We start from the raw sequence: 14,621 nt of genomic DNA, 5'->3' as shown, positions 1-14,621 counted from the left end.
GAACATTCTTCGTCGTAGTTTTAGTCGACGAAAACAACACTGAACGCTCGAGGTGCCCCCCCCCCCCCCCCCCCAAAAAAAAGAAAATAGGTAAACTCACTCACATTTGGTGAAGGGCTCCTTTTATTTATGAAAATTAATAATAATAATAATAACATTTATAGACAGCCTACGCATTCTATTTTACATGAAGGTGTACACCCCCCCCCCCCACCCATACATATATTTCCTTCATGCCCATATCAAAATCGGAGATAAAACAAAACTTACGTATACGTACCAATAATTATATATCTGTTAAATGAATTCACATAATAATGTTACCATACAAAAAAATCCCCATAGCCTACCTGTTGAGAATCATTTGGGTAAATAAATAAATAAAATCAGGAAATTGCACAATGGAGGAAAATGGAAAAGAGGGCGGAGTTTGGCAATCACAGTCAGTAACACAACAAAGGATTGTCAATGTGCTTTAGTAATAATAATAATAATAATAATAATTATTATTATTATTAATGTGCTTCTGGACAGAAAACTAAAGTATTAAGCGGTGAAACTACAACACAACTGGGTATTGAATATATCCAGTATTTGGTAAGGTGTGCTACACGTAATCTTAAAAAAAACAAAAAACAGCAGTATACGCACAATGCATATACTGTAAAAAAAACATGTACGTATATCTTATTGACGTCCTAACGCGAGATTTGTGATAAATTAGAGACCAGACCAATCAAAACTATACTGCTATTTTGAGTGCATTTTAAGTACAACTGTATAAACACAAAATCCACTGAAAACGTACGTCGTATCAATAATGAGTTATAGAGGGTATGCACGTGACGTCATCACGTCATCGTACCCGGAAGTTATGTGGGCACAATTAACCTATACTGAGGCGTGGGTCTCAGCACAAATATCCTACGAGTAGGGCAACCAAATGGTCAGCTATACGGCCCTGAGCCAAAGTGCCGACTATTTCTTTGGATGCAGAGTAGGATAGAAACCAAGGTTTCGGCAGGTACACCTGCGCCTTCTTCAGGGTAACGCCCCCGCCTGCCTGTGATTGGCCTACCGACAACTGCCCTTCTTCAGGGTAACGCCCCCGCCTGCCTGTGATTGGCCTACCGACAACTGCCCTTCTTCAGGGTAACGCCCCCGCCTGCCTGTGATTGGCCTACCGACACTGCCCGTCTTGACTGTCGGTACGTGACCTCGCGTCACCGGGCTTCGGGACGCGAGGGCACTCGGTGGTGAGATTGAGAAATAAAGACAGACAAAACAAGAGAATGACAACTTGGCCTCTTTTACAAAAATAAATAAGTTATAAATAATAAGTTATCCCATTTTGAGCGGGAACCGCTTTTGGTGCAGGTTACATACATTATGTTACAATTTAGCTAGTGAAAAATAGCAGATCTACAAGCTCATAGCGCGGCACTATAACTTCTAGGTCTGCTATTTTTGAAAAATCTTTCAAATGTGCCTCAAATCTTTCAGAAAATTGTCATGATTTAGAAAACTTTAGTTTTTTAAATGTCGACGTCAGGCCTGAATAGGTTAGAGTCCTCTTGTATCATACCGTACTTGCGTTATTTTCCACCAGAATAAAGCGATATATAAATGCACCATTTACCCTCAAACTCAACTTATGCGTCCTCTATAGTGTGTGCTTCTCCCACAAGCTGTCGTCTTTGCATGTCAAACAACATGTTAAACAACATGTTAAACAACATGTCAAACAACATGTAACATGTTGTACAACATGTTAAACAACATGTCAAACAACATGTTAAACAACATGTTAAACAACATGTCAAACATGTCAAACAACATGTTAAACATGTCAAACAACATGTCAAACAACATGTCAAACAACATGTTAAACAACATGTCAAACAACATGTAACATGTCAAACAACATGTTAAACAACATGTTAAACAACATGTCAAACAACATGTCAAACAACATGTCAAACAACATGTTAAAGGAGAATTCCATACTAAAAGGCTTTCTTACCTTTCTTTGTAGTTGTTACGTCCCCATCAAAGAGGTCCATGTGTTATTTTGTGCAAAAGCTCCTTATTGGCTATTTCCCCTACCATAAGCCCTAAATGAATTGCATTGAATTGAAATGGATGTATGGGGTGTTGTGCTAATTCGCTTATTTCCATCTAAATAAGTAGTAAAGTGTGCCGCTTGGGTTATTATTTACATTATGAAGAGAGGATATATACAAAAAATATATAATTTTGAGTGATTGAAATAAGCGAATTAGCACAACACCCCATACATCCCATTCAATTCAATGCAATTCATTTAGGGCTTATGGTAGGGGAAATAGCCAATAAGGAGTTTTTGCACAAAATAACACCTGGATCTCTTTGATGGGGACGTAACGACTACAAAGAAAGGTAAGAAAGCCTTTTAGTATGGAATTCTCCTTTAAACAACACAATATGGAATAACTACGTCATGAAGTGCGTGTCCTCTCCTCCTCCCAGCCCCTCCCCTTCACAGCGGTGTCCTTCCCGCCGGCCCGGCTCTCCCTCCACGCCGGGCGGCGCGTCGTCCTGTGCCCGGGACGCCGGGCTGGCGCAGAGGAAGGCGCGGCGGTCGGTCTGGGTCTCGCCGGTCGCCGCCGCAGAGTCACTGAAGATGGTGTTGGAGAACACGGAGGTGTAGTTGAACTGCGAAGCGCCAAACGGCGTTTCTTGGACGGGGGGCTCCGTCGTTGCGCCGCCGCCCGCCGCTATGTCTCTCGGGGGCTTGGCGGGGGGCGGAGCGTCCTCGCCGTCCGTCCGGCGGTTCTTCCGCCCGTGGGTTTCCTGCGGCCGATCGTCGTCGGTCTCCTCTGAGACGGGCGGGACGGGCGGCGGCAGGGAGGGGGCGTCCACGACCTTGGCCGTCGCCCTGCAGTCGCTGTTGACGCTGGAGGAGCGTCTGGACGAGCCGTCCGCCGTGGAGATGACGCTGCTGGCCCGGGGGAGGGTTCTGGGGGACCAGGACCCCTTCAGCCGGCCCCCGCCCCCCTCTTTACCCCCCAGAGGGGTGGAGAAGCAGTTCAGGCAGCCGGACACCGAGGACGCTTTGCCCTGAACGTAGAGCACCGTGATGGGGGAACACGCTGAGGCGCGCGTCACCTCCTGACCCCCCCCGTGGCCCCCCTGGGGGGGGGGGCGGGTGGGCGCCGTCTGTGTCTGAGGAGCGCCGGACCCCCGCCGCCGCCACCCCCGCTGCGGCGCCGTTGGACCCCCTGATGCGGATGCTCCGGGTGCCCCTGGTGAGCCAGTGCGGCTGGCTGGTCCTGGTCGGGTCCGAGGAGGACGGCAGAGTTAAGCTGTTTGCGGCGCCCAGGAGGGCGACGCCCCCCTTGGCGGGGGATTTGTTGTCCGTGTGTGTTGGGGGCGTGGTGGAGGAGGAGGAGGGGGGGGGCTCGGGGGCGTGCCTGGTGGGGGGGGTGGAGCGAGTTTATTATATAGTTAAAGAAACGACATAAACGAGAACTAAAATGTATAACGTTTTCGTTATTGGAATGAAATAAAAACGAATACAAAATAGTGCACTGTGTAAAACTATAATGATCTAACCTGGGGGTGGAGGGGTCGGTGGGGGGGGGCTGGGCCGAGGCGGAGGAGGTCCGGCGGGTCGCGGGGTTCTGCTGGACGGGGCTGCTGCCGTTGGACCACGGCTCGTTGTCCAGGCTGAGGTTGAACTCTCCGCTGCTCTCGCTCTGGGCCCGGCCACTCTGGACGGCACCGTTCGACCCTGGAGATCACAGTGGTTATTCTTGTGACTAGCTCAAGACCCAAAGGTGGAGATCACAGCGGTTATTCTTTTGACTAGCTCAAGACCCAAAGGTGGAGATCACAGCGGTTATTCTTTTGACTAGCTCAAGACCCAAAGGTGGAGATCACAGCGGTTATTCTTGTGACTAGCTCAAGACCCAAAAAGGTGGAGAGATCACAACGGTTATTATTTTGACTAGCTCAAGACCCAAAGGTGGAGATCACAACGGTTATTATTTTGACTAGCTCAAGACCCAAAGGTGGAGATCACAACGGTTATTATTTTGACTAGCTCAAGACCCAAAGGTGGAGATCACAACGGTTATTCTTTTGACTAGCTCAAGACCCAAAAAGGTGGAGATCACAACGGTTATTCTTGTGACTAGCTCAAGACCCAAAAGTGGAGATCACAGCGGTTGTTCTTTTGACTAGCTCAAGACCCAAAAAGGTGGAGATCACAACGGTTATTCTTGTGACTAGCTCAAGACCCAAAGGTGGAGATCACAACGGTTATTCTTTTGACTAGCTCAAGACCCAAAGGTGTCCGGCAGTCTTTTGTTTAAAGTTTGTTGCTGACCGGCGGTTAGTATTGAGCAATTATTCTTTTATATATAGGGGTTTCTTGTGACCCTACCATTAACTACCAGCAGAGGGTAGCACTGAGTCAAGCTCTCATTCCATGACTGGATTATGTAGGATTTGCTACTAATTCTCCAGTTGCTTATAAATCAATCTCTGTTGTACTCAGTGGTGGAAAACATACTCTGATGTTTTTTACTTTAGTAAAAGTATCAATACTGCAGTCAGAGTCTAGGATTAAATTGGTATTAAAAATGTACTTAAAGTACCGAACGTAAAACTAAATCAGAAATGGCAGATATATTTATATACAGGGCTGGTTGAAGTGGCCAATGTATATGTGTTGCAATAATAATCAGAATCTACAAAGTAACTAGTATACTATATTAGTAGTTTACGATCATTGTAGTGGAGTAAAAGTACAATATTTGCGAGTAGAAGTGAAAGTATTGATGATTGGAAATACTTTAGTCAAATAAAAGTAACTCAGGAATTGTACCTAAGCACAGTACTTAGTAGTAGTAGTAATTGTCACGCTACGAGCTTTTTAGATCTGCTTTTTTTTAATTGTGAAAATATGGCGCAAATCTTTGAATATATATTCTTTCAGAGCGAACGTTTTTAACTCAAATTTGCTTCTGGGGGGGGGGGGGGGTCCCTGAAACAGCATATTTTCAGATGGGGGTCGGCGGCCAATTACATATATGTTTGTGGCTCCTTGAGATGACATGATGTTTGAGAACGACTGACAGAAACATGAGGTTTTTCAGAAAACTGTCAGGATTTTATTTAGAAGACATTTAGTAGAATCGTCCTCGGGTCTAAATGGGTTAACCGTCTTGCCGCCATTGCCGTAGCCCTTCGGCAATTGCGCTTTTATAGTGCATTTGATCGATCGAGCCATAATGCTACTTACGTTAGCCGGTTAGCTAGCTGTGTTGTTAGCACAGCACTGGATCGTTCATCTTAGATCGTCGTCGCCATAAGAATCCATTCTATCCGTTTCTTTCAATGGCCTCTATCTCCTATTCCTTGTCCCAGATGGCATTTTTGGTCAAAACAGCGTTTCTTTGACGGCACAGAGCCGACGCTGTGAAGGACTATAGTGTACCGGCATGGATCCGATCATGTAAACAAAGGTTGTCTTGGCATAAAATGCTGGCGTGAATTAGGTCCTAATTTCTCAATAAATGGTAGCAGTAAATGGGTTGCAGAAGGTTTCTATGTTTACCCTGATGTTGTGGCTCCTCGCCGTCCTCACAGCCAGAGGGCGCCACCGTGCTGCCACCGGGGTCCTTACCTGGGGGGGGGGGGGGTGAAAAGGGGTACCAATGAATGTAGGGTAAAAAGTGTACCGGTGGATTGAATATTATGCAAGGCTGAAAGTTTCACACCATGTCGTCAGGGCTGGATTATCTCCTCTGAGTGGCCCTGCATAGGCCCTGAAGCTCAAAGGGCCCCCCTCCCCCTCCCGCCATTTTGGTGGTTTTGTGCGAGGGAGTGTCGTCTCGTCTCTACTCTGGTCAGAAGTATACTAGTATTGGGACCATAGACTGTAAAACAAAATATGGACAAAGCGTTCCCCGGGTCTGATATGGACGTAAAATGAAGCCTGTCAGTCCTTGAATTGTAAGTCGCCATCTTTCTAGATCCGTTTGGGCCCAGCTGGCCATTGGCTGGCTCCGTTTGGGCCCAGCTGAGCTATTGGCTGGCCCAGACAACGAGGCGGGACTTCCCCCCTTCTTCTTCGTTGGTTTTTATTTTGACTCGAGTGGGTGGGGGATCCCGTTCATAGATTGTAACGGTAGCCACGCCCCTCAGAACATACGCGACTTTATGGTCATTTTTTTAATAAATGGGACCATAATTTTCCCAAAAGAATATTATGACATTAGAAATGAGACTTTAAACTAGTGACTGGAAGCAGAAAGTATTCATGACCATGTTTATTAAGGTAATACAGTCTAGGTGAAGTTGGACCCAAATACATGGATCTCTATGGGGTTTTTTGAGCCCAATGACAGCGCCACAACAGGCCATTATATGAATTTTCAGGAAATCCCGATTTCCTTATGGCTTCAAAAAATATCTGTCTGACTGCCCCCCTGATTGGGACACATTAAAACCCTGAGTGTTTATTTAGCAAGCGTGCAAATGCAACCGAGTTGACCCTAAAGCCCTGACCACACCAACGGGTCGTTGACCCTAAAGCCCTGACCACACCAACGGGTCGTTGACCCTAAAGCCCTGACCACACCTACGGGTCGTTGACCCTAAAGCCCTAACCACACCAACGGGTCGTTGACTCTAAAGCCCTGACCACACCAACGGGTCGTTGACCCTAAAGCCCTGACCACACCAACGGGTCGTTGACCCTAAAGCCCTGACCACACCAACAGGTCGAGGCGGTCCCAGTGAGGTCCTGGTGCACGTCGTCCCTATAGTGATTCCAAAAGGGTCAACTCCTGGCAGCCGTTTGGACCCAAGGAGTCGCATGGTGACCCTTTGGTGCAGGGACGGATTAACTGCATGGTTTAGAGCAACTTAAAGGGCCACTTCACCCCTTTTGCAACCAGATCTTATGATGTTTGGGAGACAATAAACACTTTCCTGGGGGTTTTTATGTGGGGTGATGAAATGCGTTTTTGGATATTTCAGTATTTCAAAGTGTCCATGGGCTCCATGATGTCATGGACACTGGGCTCACTTACTTCCTGGACTCAGAAAGACAGCCCTCCCTCCCCCCTACCCACAAGGAGGAGCAGTGCACCAAAGCATTATGGGAAATGTAGTCCAGGAAGGAAGTGAGCCCGCAGTGCCCATGACATCATGGAGCCCATGGACACTTTGAAATACTAAAATATTTAAAAAAAAAAATGTATTACCCACATAAAACGCCCCAGGAAGGTGTTTCTTGTCTCCCAAACATCATTAATATAAGATCATTTTAAGAGCTACAGTGCAGCTTCAGTGTGGAAGAAAGAACGATGCATGTGAATGAATGAATAGATGGATGGATGGATGGATGGATGGATGGATGGATGGATGGCTGGATGAATGAATGGATGAATGAAAGGGTGAATGGATGCCTCTACCTGTCGGCCAGAGCTCGTTCACACGTGGACCAGCCTTGGTTGAGATGTGGAGATGTCTGGAGAGCGGAGGAGTGGTGAGATGATGATGATGATGAGGGAGGAGGACGGACAAGATGGAGTCTGTGAGGAGGGGCGAGCTCAGCGCTCTGTCCTCTCCTCCTCCCCCTTCTTCTTCTGGGTCGGTCTCGGACCCGTCCAGCTGCTCCGAACTATCTGCCCATTGGTCCTCCTCGGGTGGGGGCGGGGCATACCCCAACAGGTCGCTCAATGCTGGGATGGAGGGAGGGATGGATGGATGGATGGCAGGCATGGGGAATGGAGAGAGATGTCAAAGGAAATGGACGTTTTTGGGAAGTGGATGAGGAAGGGAGATGCACAATATTGATTCTCGGCCACATATCACTATCGGCCGATATTTGCCCTTATCGGTCAATATTGGTTGACTTTAACCGATGTTTATCTGTTGTTGATAAGCATACATTTTGCATTGGCTACATTGGTGTGTTGGTTATCTGCAGTCTATACCAAGCTGTATAGATTCTATGTTGGTGTGGTGGTTATCTGTAGTCTACCGAGCTGTAGATTCTATGTTGGTGTGTTGGTTATCTGTAGTCTACCGAGCTGTAGATTCTATGTTGGTGTGTTGATTATCTGTAGTCTACCGAGCTGTAGATTCTATGTTGGTGTGGTGGTTATCTGTAGTCTACCGAGCTGTAGATTCTATGTTGGTGTGTTGGTTATCTGTAGTCTACCGAGCTGTAGATTCTATGTTGGTGTGGTGGTTATCTGTAGTCTACCGAGCTGTAGATTATATGTTGGTGTGGTGGTTATCTGTAGTCTACCAAGCTGTAGATTATATGTTGGTGTGTTGGTTATCTGTAGTCTACCAAGCTGTAGATTCTATGTTGGTGTGGTGGTTATCTGTAGTCTACCAAGCTGTAGATTCTATGTTGGTGTGTTGGTTATATGTAGTCTACCGAGCTGTAGATTATATGTTGGTGTGGTGGTTATCTGTAGTCTACCGAGCTGTAGATTCTATGTTGGTGTGGTGGTTATCTGCAGTCTACCAAGCTGTAGATTCTGAACATGTATTTGTTATTGAAGATGTGTTTGTTTCCCTGGTATTGAAGATGTGTTTGTTTCCCTGGTATGGAAGATGTGTTTGTTTCCCTGGTATTGAAGATGTGTTTGTTTACAGATCATATGGTGCATCTCTAGAATAGAGGTGTGCATTGATGAGATGTTACAGATCATATGGTGCATCTCTAGAATGGAGGTGTGCATTGATGAGATGTTACAGTATAAAGTATATCCATGGAGCTGACAAGCTGCAGGGTTACTCCTTGCATACAAAAGGAGATACAGTAGGGCCCGCTAGCCTAGGTACATACTAATACCAGTTATTTTGAAGTATTACCTATATGTTAACAAATGCAACTTAATGCAAGATTATTCTTATTTTGACTAAACGCTAAAGTAAATACATTTTCTTTCCAATTCAGACTCATAGCAGCCTTATTGCCTATATTGGCCCCAGCATCCACCATCCATGTCTGCGTAAATAGGTATTCTCTGAAAATACTTCATACACCATACATATATTAACACCACACGATATGACCAATGGGTTCGTAAAACACTGGTTTACCCTTGAACTGTACAGTTCAACTATTCCACAATCTCAGAAGCATTTGGGAATTGCGAGAGGCAACATTCTGCCAACGGAAGAGACTATACTGTGACTGTGACTCTAGTTGGCTCCTACTGGGACAGAGCTGTAGCACCCCCTAGTGTCCTCCTGCAACGCAGCATTCACTTGACCTCTAACTCGGGGCTGGGCAACTTTGACATGGAGAGGGCCACTATGTTTCCACACTCAGAGGGGCCATGGAGAGGGCCACTATGTTTCCACACTCAGAGGGGCCATGGAGAGGGGCCACTATGTTTCCACACTCAGAGGGGCCATGGAGAGGGCCACTATGTTTCCACACTCAGAGGGGCTATGGAGAGGGCCACTATGTTTCCACACTCAGAGGGGCCACTATGTTTCCACACTCAGAGAGGCTATGGAGAGGGCCACTATGTTTCCACACTCAGAGGGGCCATGGAGAGGGGCCACTATGTTTCCACACTCAGAGGGGCCATGGAGAGGGGCCACTATGTTTCCACACTCAGAGAGGCTATGGAGAGGGCCACTATGTTTCCACACTCAGAGAGGCTATGGAGAGGGCCACTATGTTTCCACACTCAGAGGGGCTATGGAGAGGGCCACTATGTTTCCACACTCAGAGAGGCCATGGAGAGGGGCCACTATGTTTCCACACTCAGAGAGGCTATGGAGAGGGGCCACTATGTTTCCACACTCAGAGAGGCTATGGAGAGGGCCACTATGTTTCCACACTCAGAGGGGCCATGGAGAGGGGCCACTATGTTTCCACACTCAGAGAGGCTATGGAGAGGGCCACTATGTTTCCACACTCAGAGAGGCTATGGAGAGGGGCCACTATGTTTCCACACTCAGAGAGGCTATGGAGAGTGCCACTATGTTTCCACACTCAGAGGGGCCATGGAGAGGGCTACTATGTTTCCACACTCAGAGGGGCCATGGAGAGGGCCACTATGTTTCCACACTCAGAGAGGCCATGGAGAGGGCCACTATGTTTCCACACTCAGTGTGTTATCTTTCTGAACTTAAAATACAAATACATTGTACATAAGCTACAGTAATATATTATATCAGTATTCCGATATTAACGTGCAGGGCCACATTAAGTGAAGGTGGGGCCCCCAGGGGCCCCCGGTTAGTGCTCCCACCACCATGTGGCCCCCGGTTAGTGCTCCCACCACTGTGACTAATGCAGATTCTGGAATGTCGTTGCATTTCTTTTTATCATAGTCGATTCATTTTCAATATGATCTGCTTGTGTGACTTTGTGTATGATCGCTGGGGAATATAAAGCATGCTTTTTGGATTATTTGGGGGGGTATCTCTGAATGGCATACGATGGAAATAGAAAAAAAGCACTTATAGGCACGTATAGCGTTAATTATCTGGGGTTAGGAGCGACGGAGGCAGCAAGGCTACAGCCAGGGGGAGCTCAAGAGCAGCTAAACAGTGTTTCTATAGGGCTACAGCCACCAGGGGGAGCTCAAGAGCAGCTAAACAGTGTTTCTATAGGGCTACAGCCACCAGGGGGAGCTGGAGAGCAGCTAAACGGTGTTTCTTACACATGGAACGACGGAAGAGCGACTTGACTTTGTCTCTGTCCTTCAGTCGGTTCCTCATACGGGGAAAGATTTTCAGTGCCGCTGTTTTTACAGCAATGTGTGGAGAGAGGAGAGGAGAGCAATGCATTTAGAATGGAGAGGAGAGGAGAGGAGACGATGTTTTACAGCAATGTGTGTAGAGAGGAGAGGAGAGCAATGTATTTAGAATGGAGAGGAGAGGAGAGGAGACGATGTTTTACAGCAATGTGTGGAGAGAGGAGAGGAGAGCAATGCATTTAGAATGGAGAGGAGAGGAGACGATGTTTTACAGCAATGTGTGTAGAGAGGAGAGGAGAGCAATGTATTTAGAATGGAGAGGAGAGGAGAGGAGACGATGTTTTACAGCAATGTGTGGAGAGAGGAGAGGAGAGCAATGCATTTAGAATGGAGAGGAGACGATGTTTTACAGCAATGTGTGGAGAGAGGAGAGGAGAGCAATGTATTTAGAATGGAGAGGAGAGGAGAGGAGAGGAGACGATGTTTTACAGCAATGTGTGGAGAGAGGAGAGGAGAGCAATGCATTTAGAATGGAGAGGAGACGATGTTTTACAGCAATGTGTGGAGAGAGGAGAGGAGAGGAGAGCAATGCATTTAGAATGGAGAGGAGAGGAGAGGAGACGATGTTTTACAGCAATGTGTGGAGAGAGGAGAGGAGAGCAATGCATTTAGAGAGGAGAGGAGAGGAGACGATGTTTTACAGCAATGTGTGGAGAGAGGAGAGGAGAGGAGAGGAGAGCAATGCATTTAGAATGAAGAGGAGAGGATGTTTTACAGCAATGTGTGTAGAGAGGAGAGGAGAGCAATGCATTTAGAATGGAGAGGAGAGGAGAGGATGTTATACAGCAATGTGTGACCACAAGGAGAGAGGAGGGATGTTTCACAGCAATGTGGAGGAGGAGGAGGTGGAGGGAGAGGAGAATGTGAGAAAAGACAAGGGAGGAGGTGAGGGAGGGAGGGAGGAAGGGAGGAGGTGAGGGAGGAGGTGAGGAAGGAAGGATTGAGGGAAGGAAGCAGGGATAAAGGAGGGGAAGAGGAATGAGGAGATAACATTAAGACCAGTGGTGGAAAAAGTATACTCAAAGTAACACACACAACATTGTTGACACCACAGACACCACTGAGGGAACTGTTCACCGAGGGAACTGTTCACAGAGGGAACTGTTCACCGAGGGAACAGTTCAATGAGGGAACTGTTCACCGAGGGAACTGTTCACCGAGGGAACTGTTCACCGATCACCGAGGGAACTGTTCACCGATCACCGAGGGAACTGTTCACCGATCACCGAGGGAACTGTTCACCGAGGGAACTGTTCACCGAATGAACTGTTCACAGAGGGAACTGTTCACAGAGGGAACTGTTCACGAGGTACAACAATAGCACTGACGAAGGTCTTAGGACCGAAACATTTGCTTTTTAAGTTTGGGAAAAAGGTTGAAGAAAAGCGCTACAGTTTTCTCAAGTTTAGGAGCGCCGCGCCTCGTTAGCCACGCGGCGTGCATGGCGGCGTGCGCCAGCGTGTGTTCACCGTCGCTACGCACACACATCGTCACGACACAGACCATCAATGCAGCCGACGGACAAACCGGGTCAGATCTCGGAGGAAACATGCTTTCGAGTGAGGCATCATCGCGTATTAAGAACAGACATGTCCCTTTGACACGGAGCTCTCTCTCTCTCTCTCTCTCTCTCTCTCCAGGTCGTACAGTACAGTACAGTACAGTACAGTACAGTACAGTACAGTACAGTACAGTACAGTACAGTACAGTACAGTACAGTATACTACATGATGTTGTAATGTTGATATTTGCCATTTCATTTAGACTTGTGTGTAGCCTAAATCGCTTAGATCGCAGGTCCTAGTTCACGATGGGAGAACCGTCCACTTGAGTTCTCCACGTGTAAAAGAGATGTACATTATTTTACTGAACGTAAAAGAGATGATAAAAGACATGTACACATTGTACTGTACGTAAAACACCCTGAGTTCTCTTGCTCTATCAATTAGTAACGCCCAGCGCTCAGGACGGAGATTGATCAAAAAGGACGGAGATTATTGATCGCATCGATCGCATCGCTCCACAGGCTGGGAGAGTCTGTTGCGCAACACTCCATGTCAGTGGCGTGCACAGACATTTAGAGGGGCAGGTGCTCAAGTGAAAAAAAAGGCACCTTGTGCCTTTTTTTAAGAGCACATTACCAAAAGGGCAGGGGGGCTCTAGCACCCCCTAGTGTCTATCTGTGCACGCCACTGCAGTCCATGTTATTTTCCGGTGGGACGTCATGTTTAGTTCAGTCTGCTGCCGTGGTGGAGATACTCACTGACGCTCCGCCGTGGGGACAGGGCGTCGCCCGCAGAGGTGGACCCTCCGGACCCCTCGGAGCCGCCGATGGAGCCGTTGTCCTGCTGCCCCCCGGGGGTCCCCGCCCCCTCGCAGGAGCCCGAGCACGCCGGCGTGGCCAGCGGCCGCAGGCTGCGCTCTGTGACGCGCTCGCGGCTCCGAGACTTGATCAGCTTCTTCATCTTCAGCGCGATCCAGTTGACCCGTCTGGGGAACCAGAATCTGGTTAAAACCCATTTAACCCATTCTGACCTGAGATCAGATTCATACGAGGTTTCCACTGGACACAACACACTGGTCTGATTAACCCATTCTGACCTGAGATCAGATTCTAAAAAATGTCAGTCGTTATTCGATTTTTCTAAAATAGCAGACCTATACAAGCTCGTAGCGCGCCACTCGGTGGCGTGCTACGAGCTTGTAGATCTGCTATTTTTCAATAGCTGAAGCATGACATGACGCTAACACCAAAATGGGTTCCCGGTCAGAATGGGTTAATCATGGATATTGGAAATACAAATACCTCAAAACTGTACACTGTCCGTATAGCTACATCGGGGGGTCGACTAGCATAACGGATAACAGGCTAACCGGTTAGCCTTTTAGTGGCATCCTAAGTTCATATACTTTCTCTCATGTCGCCAAATATGAGGCTCAATTCCCCGAGATAAACCCATGATGGCGGCCAGTAATGTGACGTAAAAGTATAGTTAACTGTCCGTCCACTTTACGACTGCTGATCGTCTCACCTGCGTGGAGGCGAGGGCTCGTAGAACTTGTACTGGTCCATGATCTTCTCCTCCAGCTTCTCCTTCTGCCGCCTCAGCTCGTTGAGTTTGTCTCTGCAGGCCACAGACACATGGGTGTTACTGTGTGCGTGCGTGTGCGTGTGCGTGTGCGTGTACGTGTGTGTGTGTGTGTGTGCGCGCATGTGTGCGTGCGTGCGCCGTGCGTAGTACAATGACATTCACAACATGACTTTAGTTTGACCATACTGTAGATATAAAGTGGAAGGTACAGTGATAACATGCGAAGAGAACATCCGACTTGGCCTGGGTCCATAATGGAGTGCCGCTACATACAGTATATAGAGCAGTGGTTCCCAAACCTTTTCATGTCAAGGACCCCCAAATTGACACTACTCAGCCCCACGGACCCCCATTTGAAGAGTTATGCCAGGGACCCCCCCCCCCAGAAGAGAAGATTTTTACGGCTCTAGCAGTGATTCTAGACCTGTTTAATTACAAGGACCCCCCAGTTTGACATGCATTAGTCTACGGACCCCCTCATTTAATGGCATTTATATCTCTGGGACCCCCTGTTTAGGCAGTCTGTAAAGGACAATTAATAATGAGGCAACACAAGAATTCAGAGTTTGGAAGTATAAGGATTTTACTCGAGTAAGGAGACAAGACTTACATGAGACCTGCTCATGCATGGAAACCCCAGTCTGACTCCCAGAGTCACAGAAACCCCCGTCTGACTCGCAGAGTCACAGAACGGTCACAGCCTTTATAGCTTCCACTCCCACAACAGCCCAACCCCCAA

At 47.6% G+C, this 14,621-nt stretch overlaps 1 protein-coding gene across 1 annotated transcript in view; it reads right to left on the bottom strand.

Moving 5' to 3' along the window:
* Positions 1 to 2,472: 2,472 nt before the first annotated feature.
* LOC308312420 (girdin-like) overlaps positions 2,473 to 14,621 on the bottom strand; it is a gene marked incomplete at both ends in the record, with an annotated part of 47,186 nt that continues 35,037 nt past the window's right edge. Inside the window, 8 exons of the mRNA XM_080759026.1 lie at positions 2,473 to 3,171; positions 3,221 to 3,452; positions 3,595 to 3,772; positions 5,603 to 5,671; positions 7,467 to 7,736; positions 10,695 to 10,775; positions 13,054 to 13,280; positions 13,823 to 13,915. Coding sequence (XP_080615152.1) covers positions 2,473 to 3,171; positions 3,221 to 3,452; positions 3,595 to 3,772; positions 5,603 to 5,671; positions 7,467 to 7,736; positions 10,695 to 10,775; positions 13,054 to 13,280; positions 13,823 to 13,915 — 1,849 coding nt within the window. The remainder of the gene's footprint in view (positions 3,172 to 3,220; positions 3,453 to 3,594; positions 3,773 to 5,602; positions 5,672 to 7,466; positions 7,737 to 10,694; positions 10,776 to 13,053; positions 13,281 to 13,822; positions 13,916 to 14,621) is intronic.

Source organism: Protomyctophum bolini, assembly GCF_963924005.1.
Source record: "Protomyctophum bolini genome assembly, chromosome: 3".
NCBI classification, from domain to species: domain Eukaryota; kingdom Metazoa; phylum Chordata; class Actinopteri; order Myctophiformes; family Myctophidae; genus Protomyctophum; species Protomyctophum bolini.
This window is presented reverse-complemented; position numbering and strand designations above follow the sequence as displayed.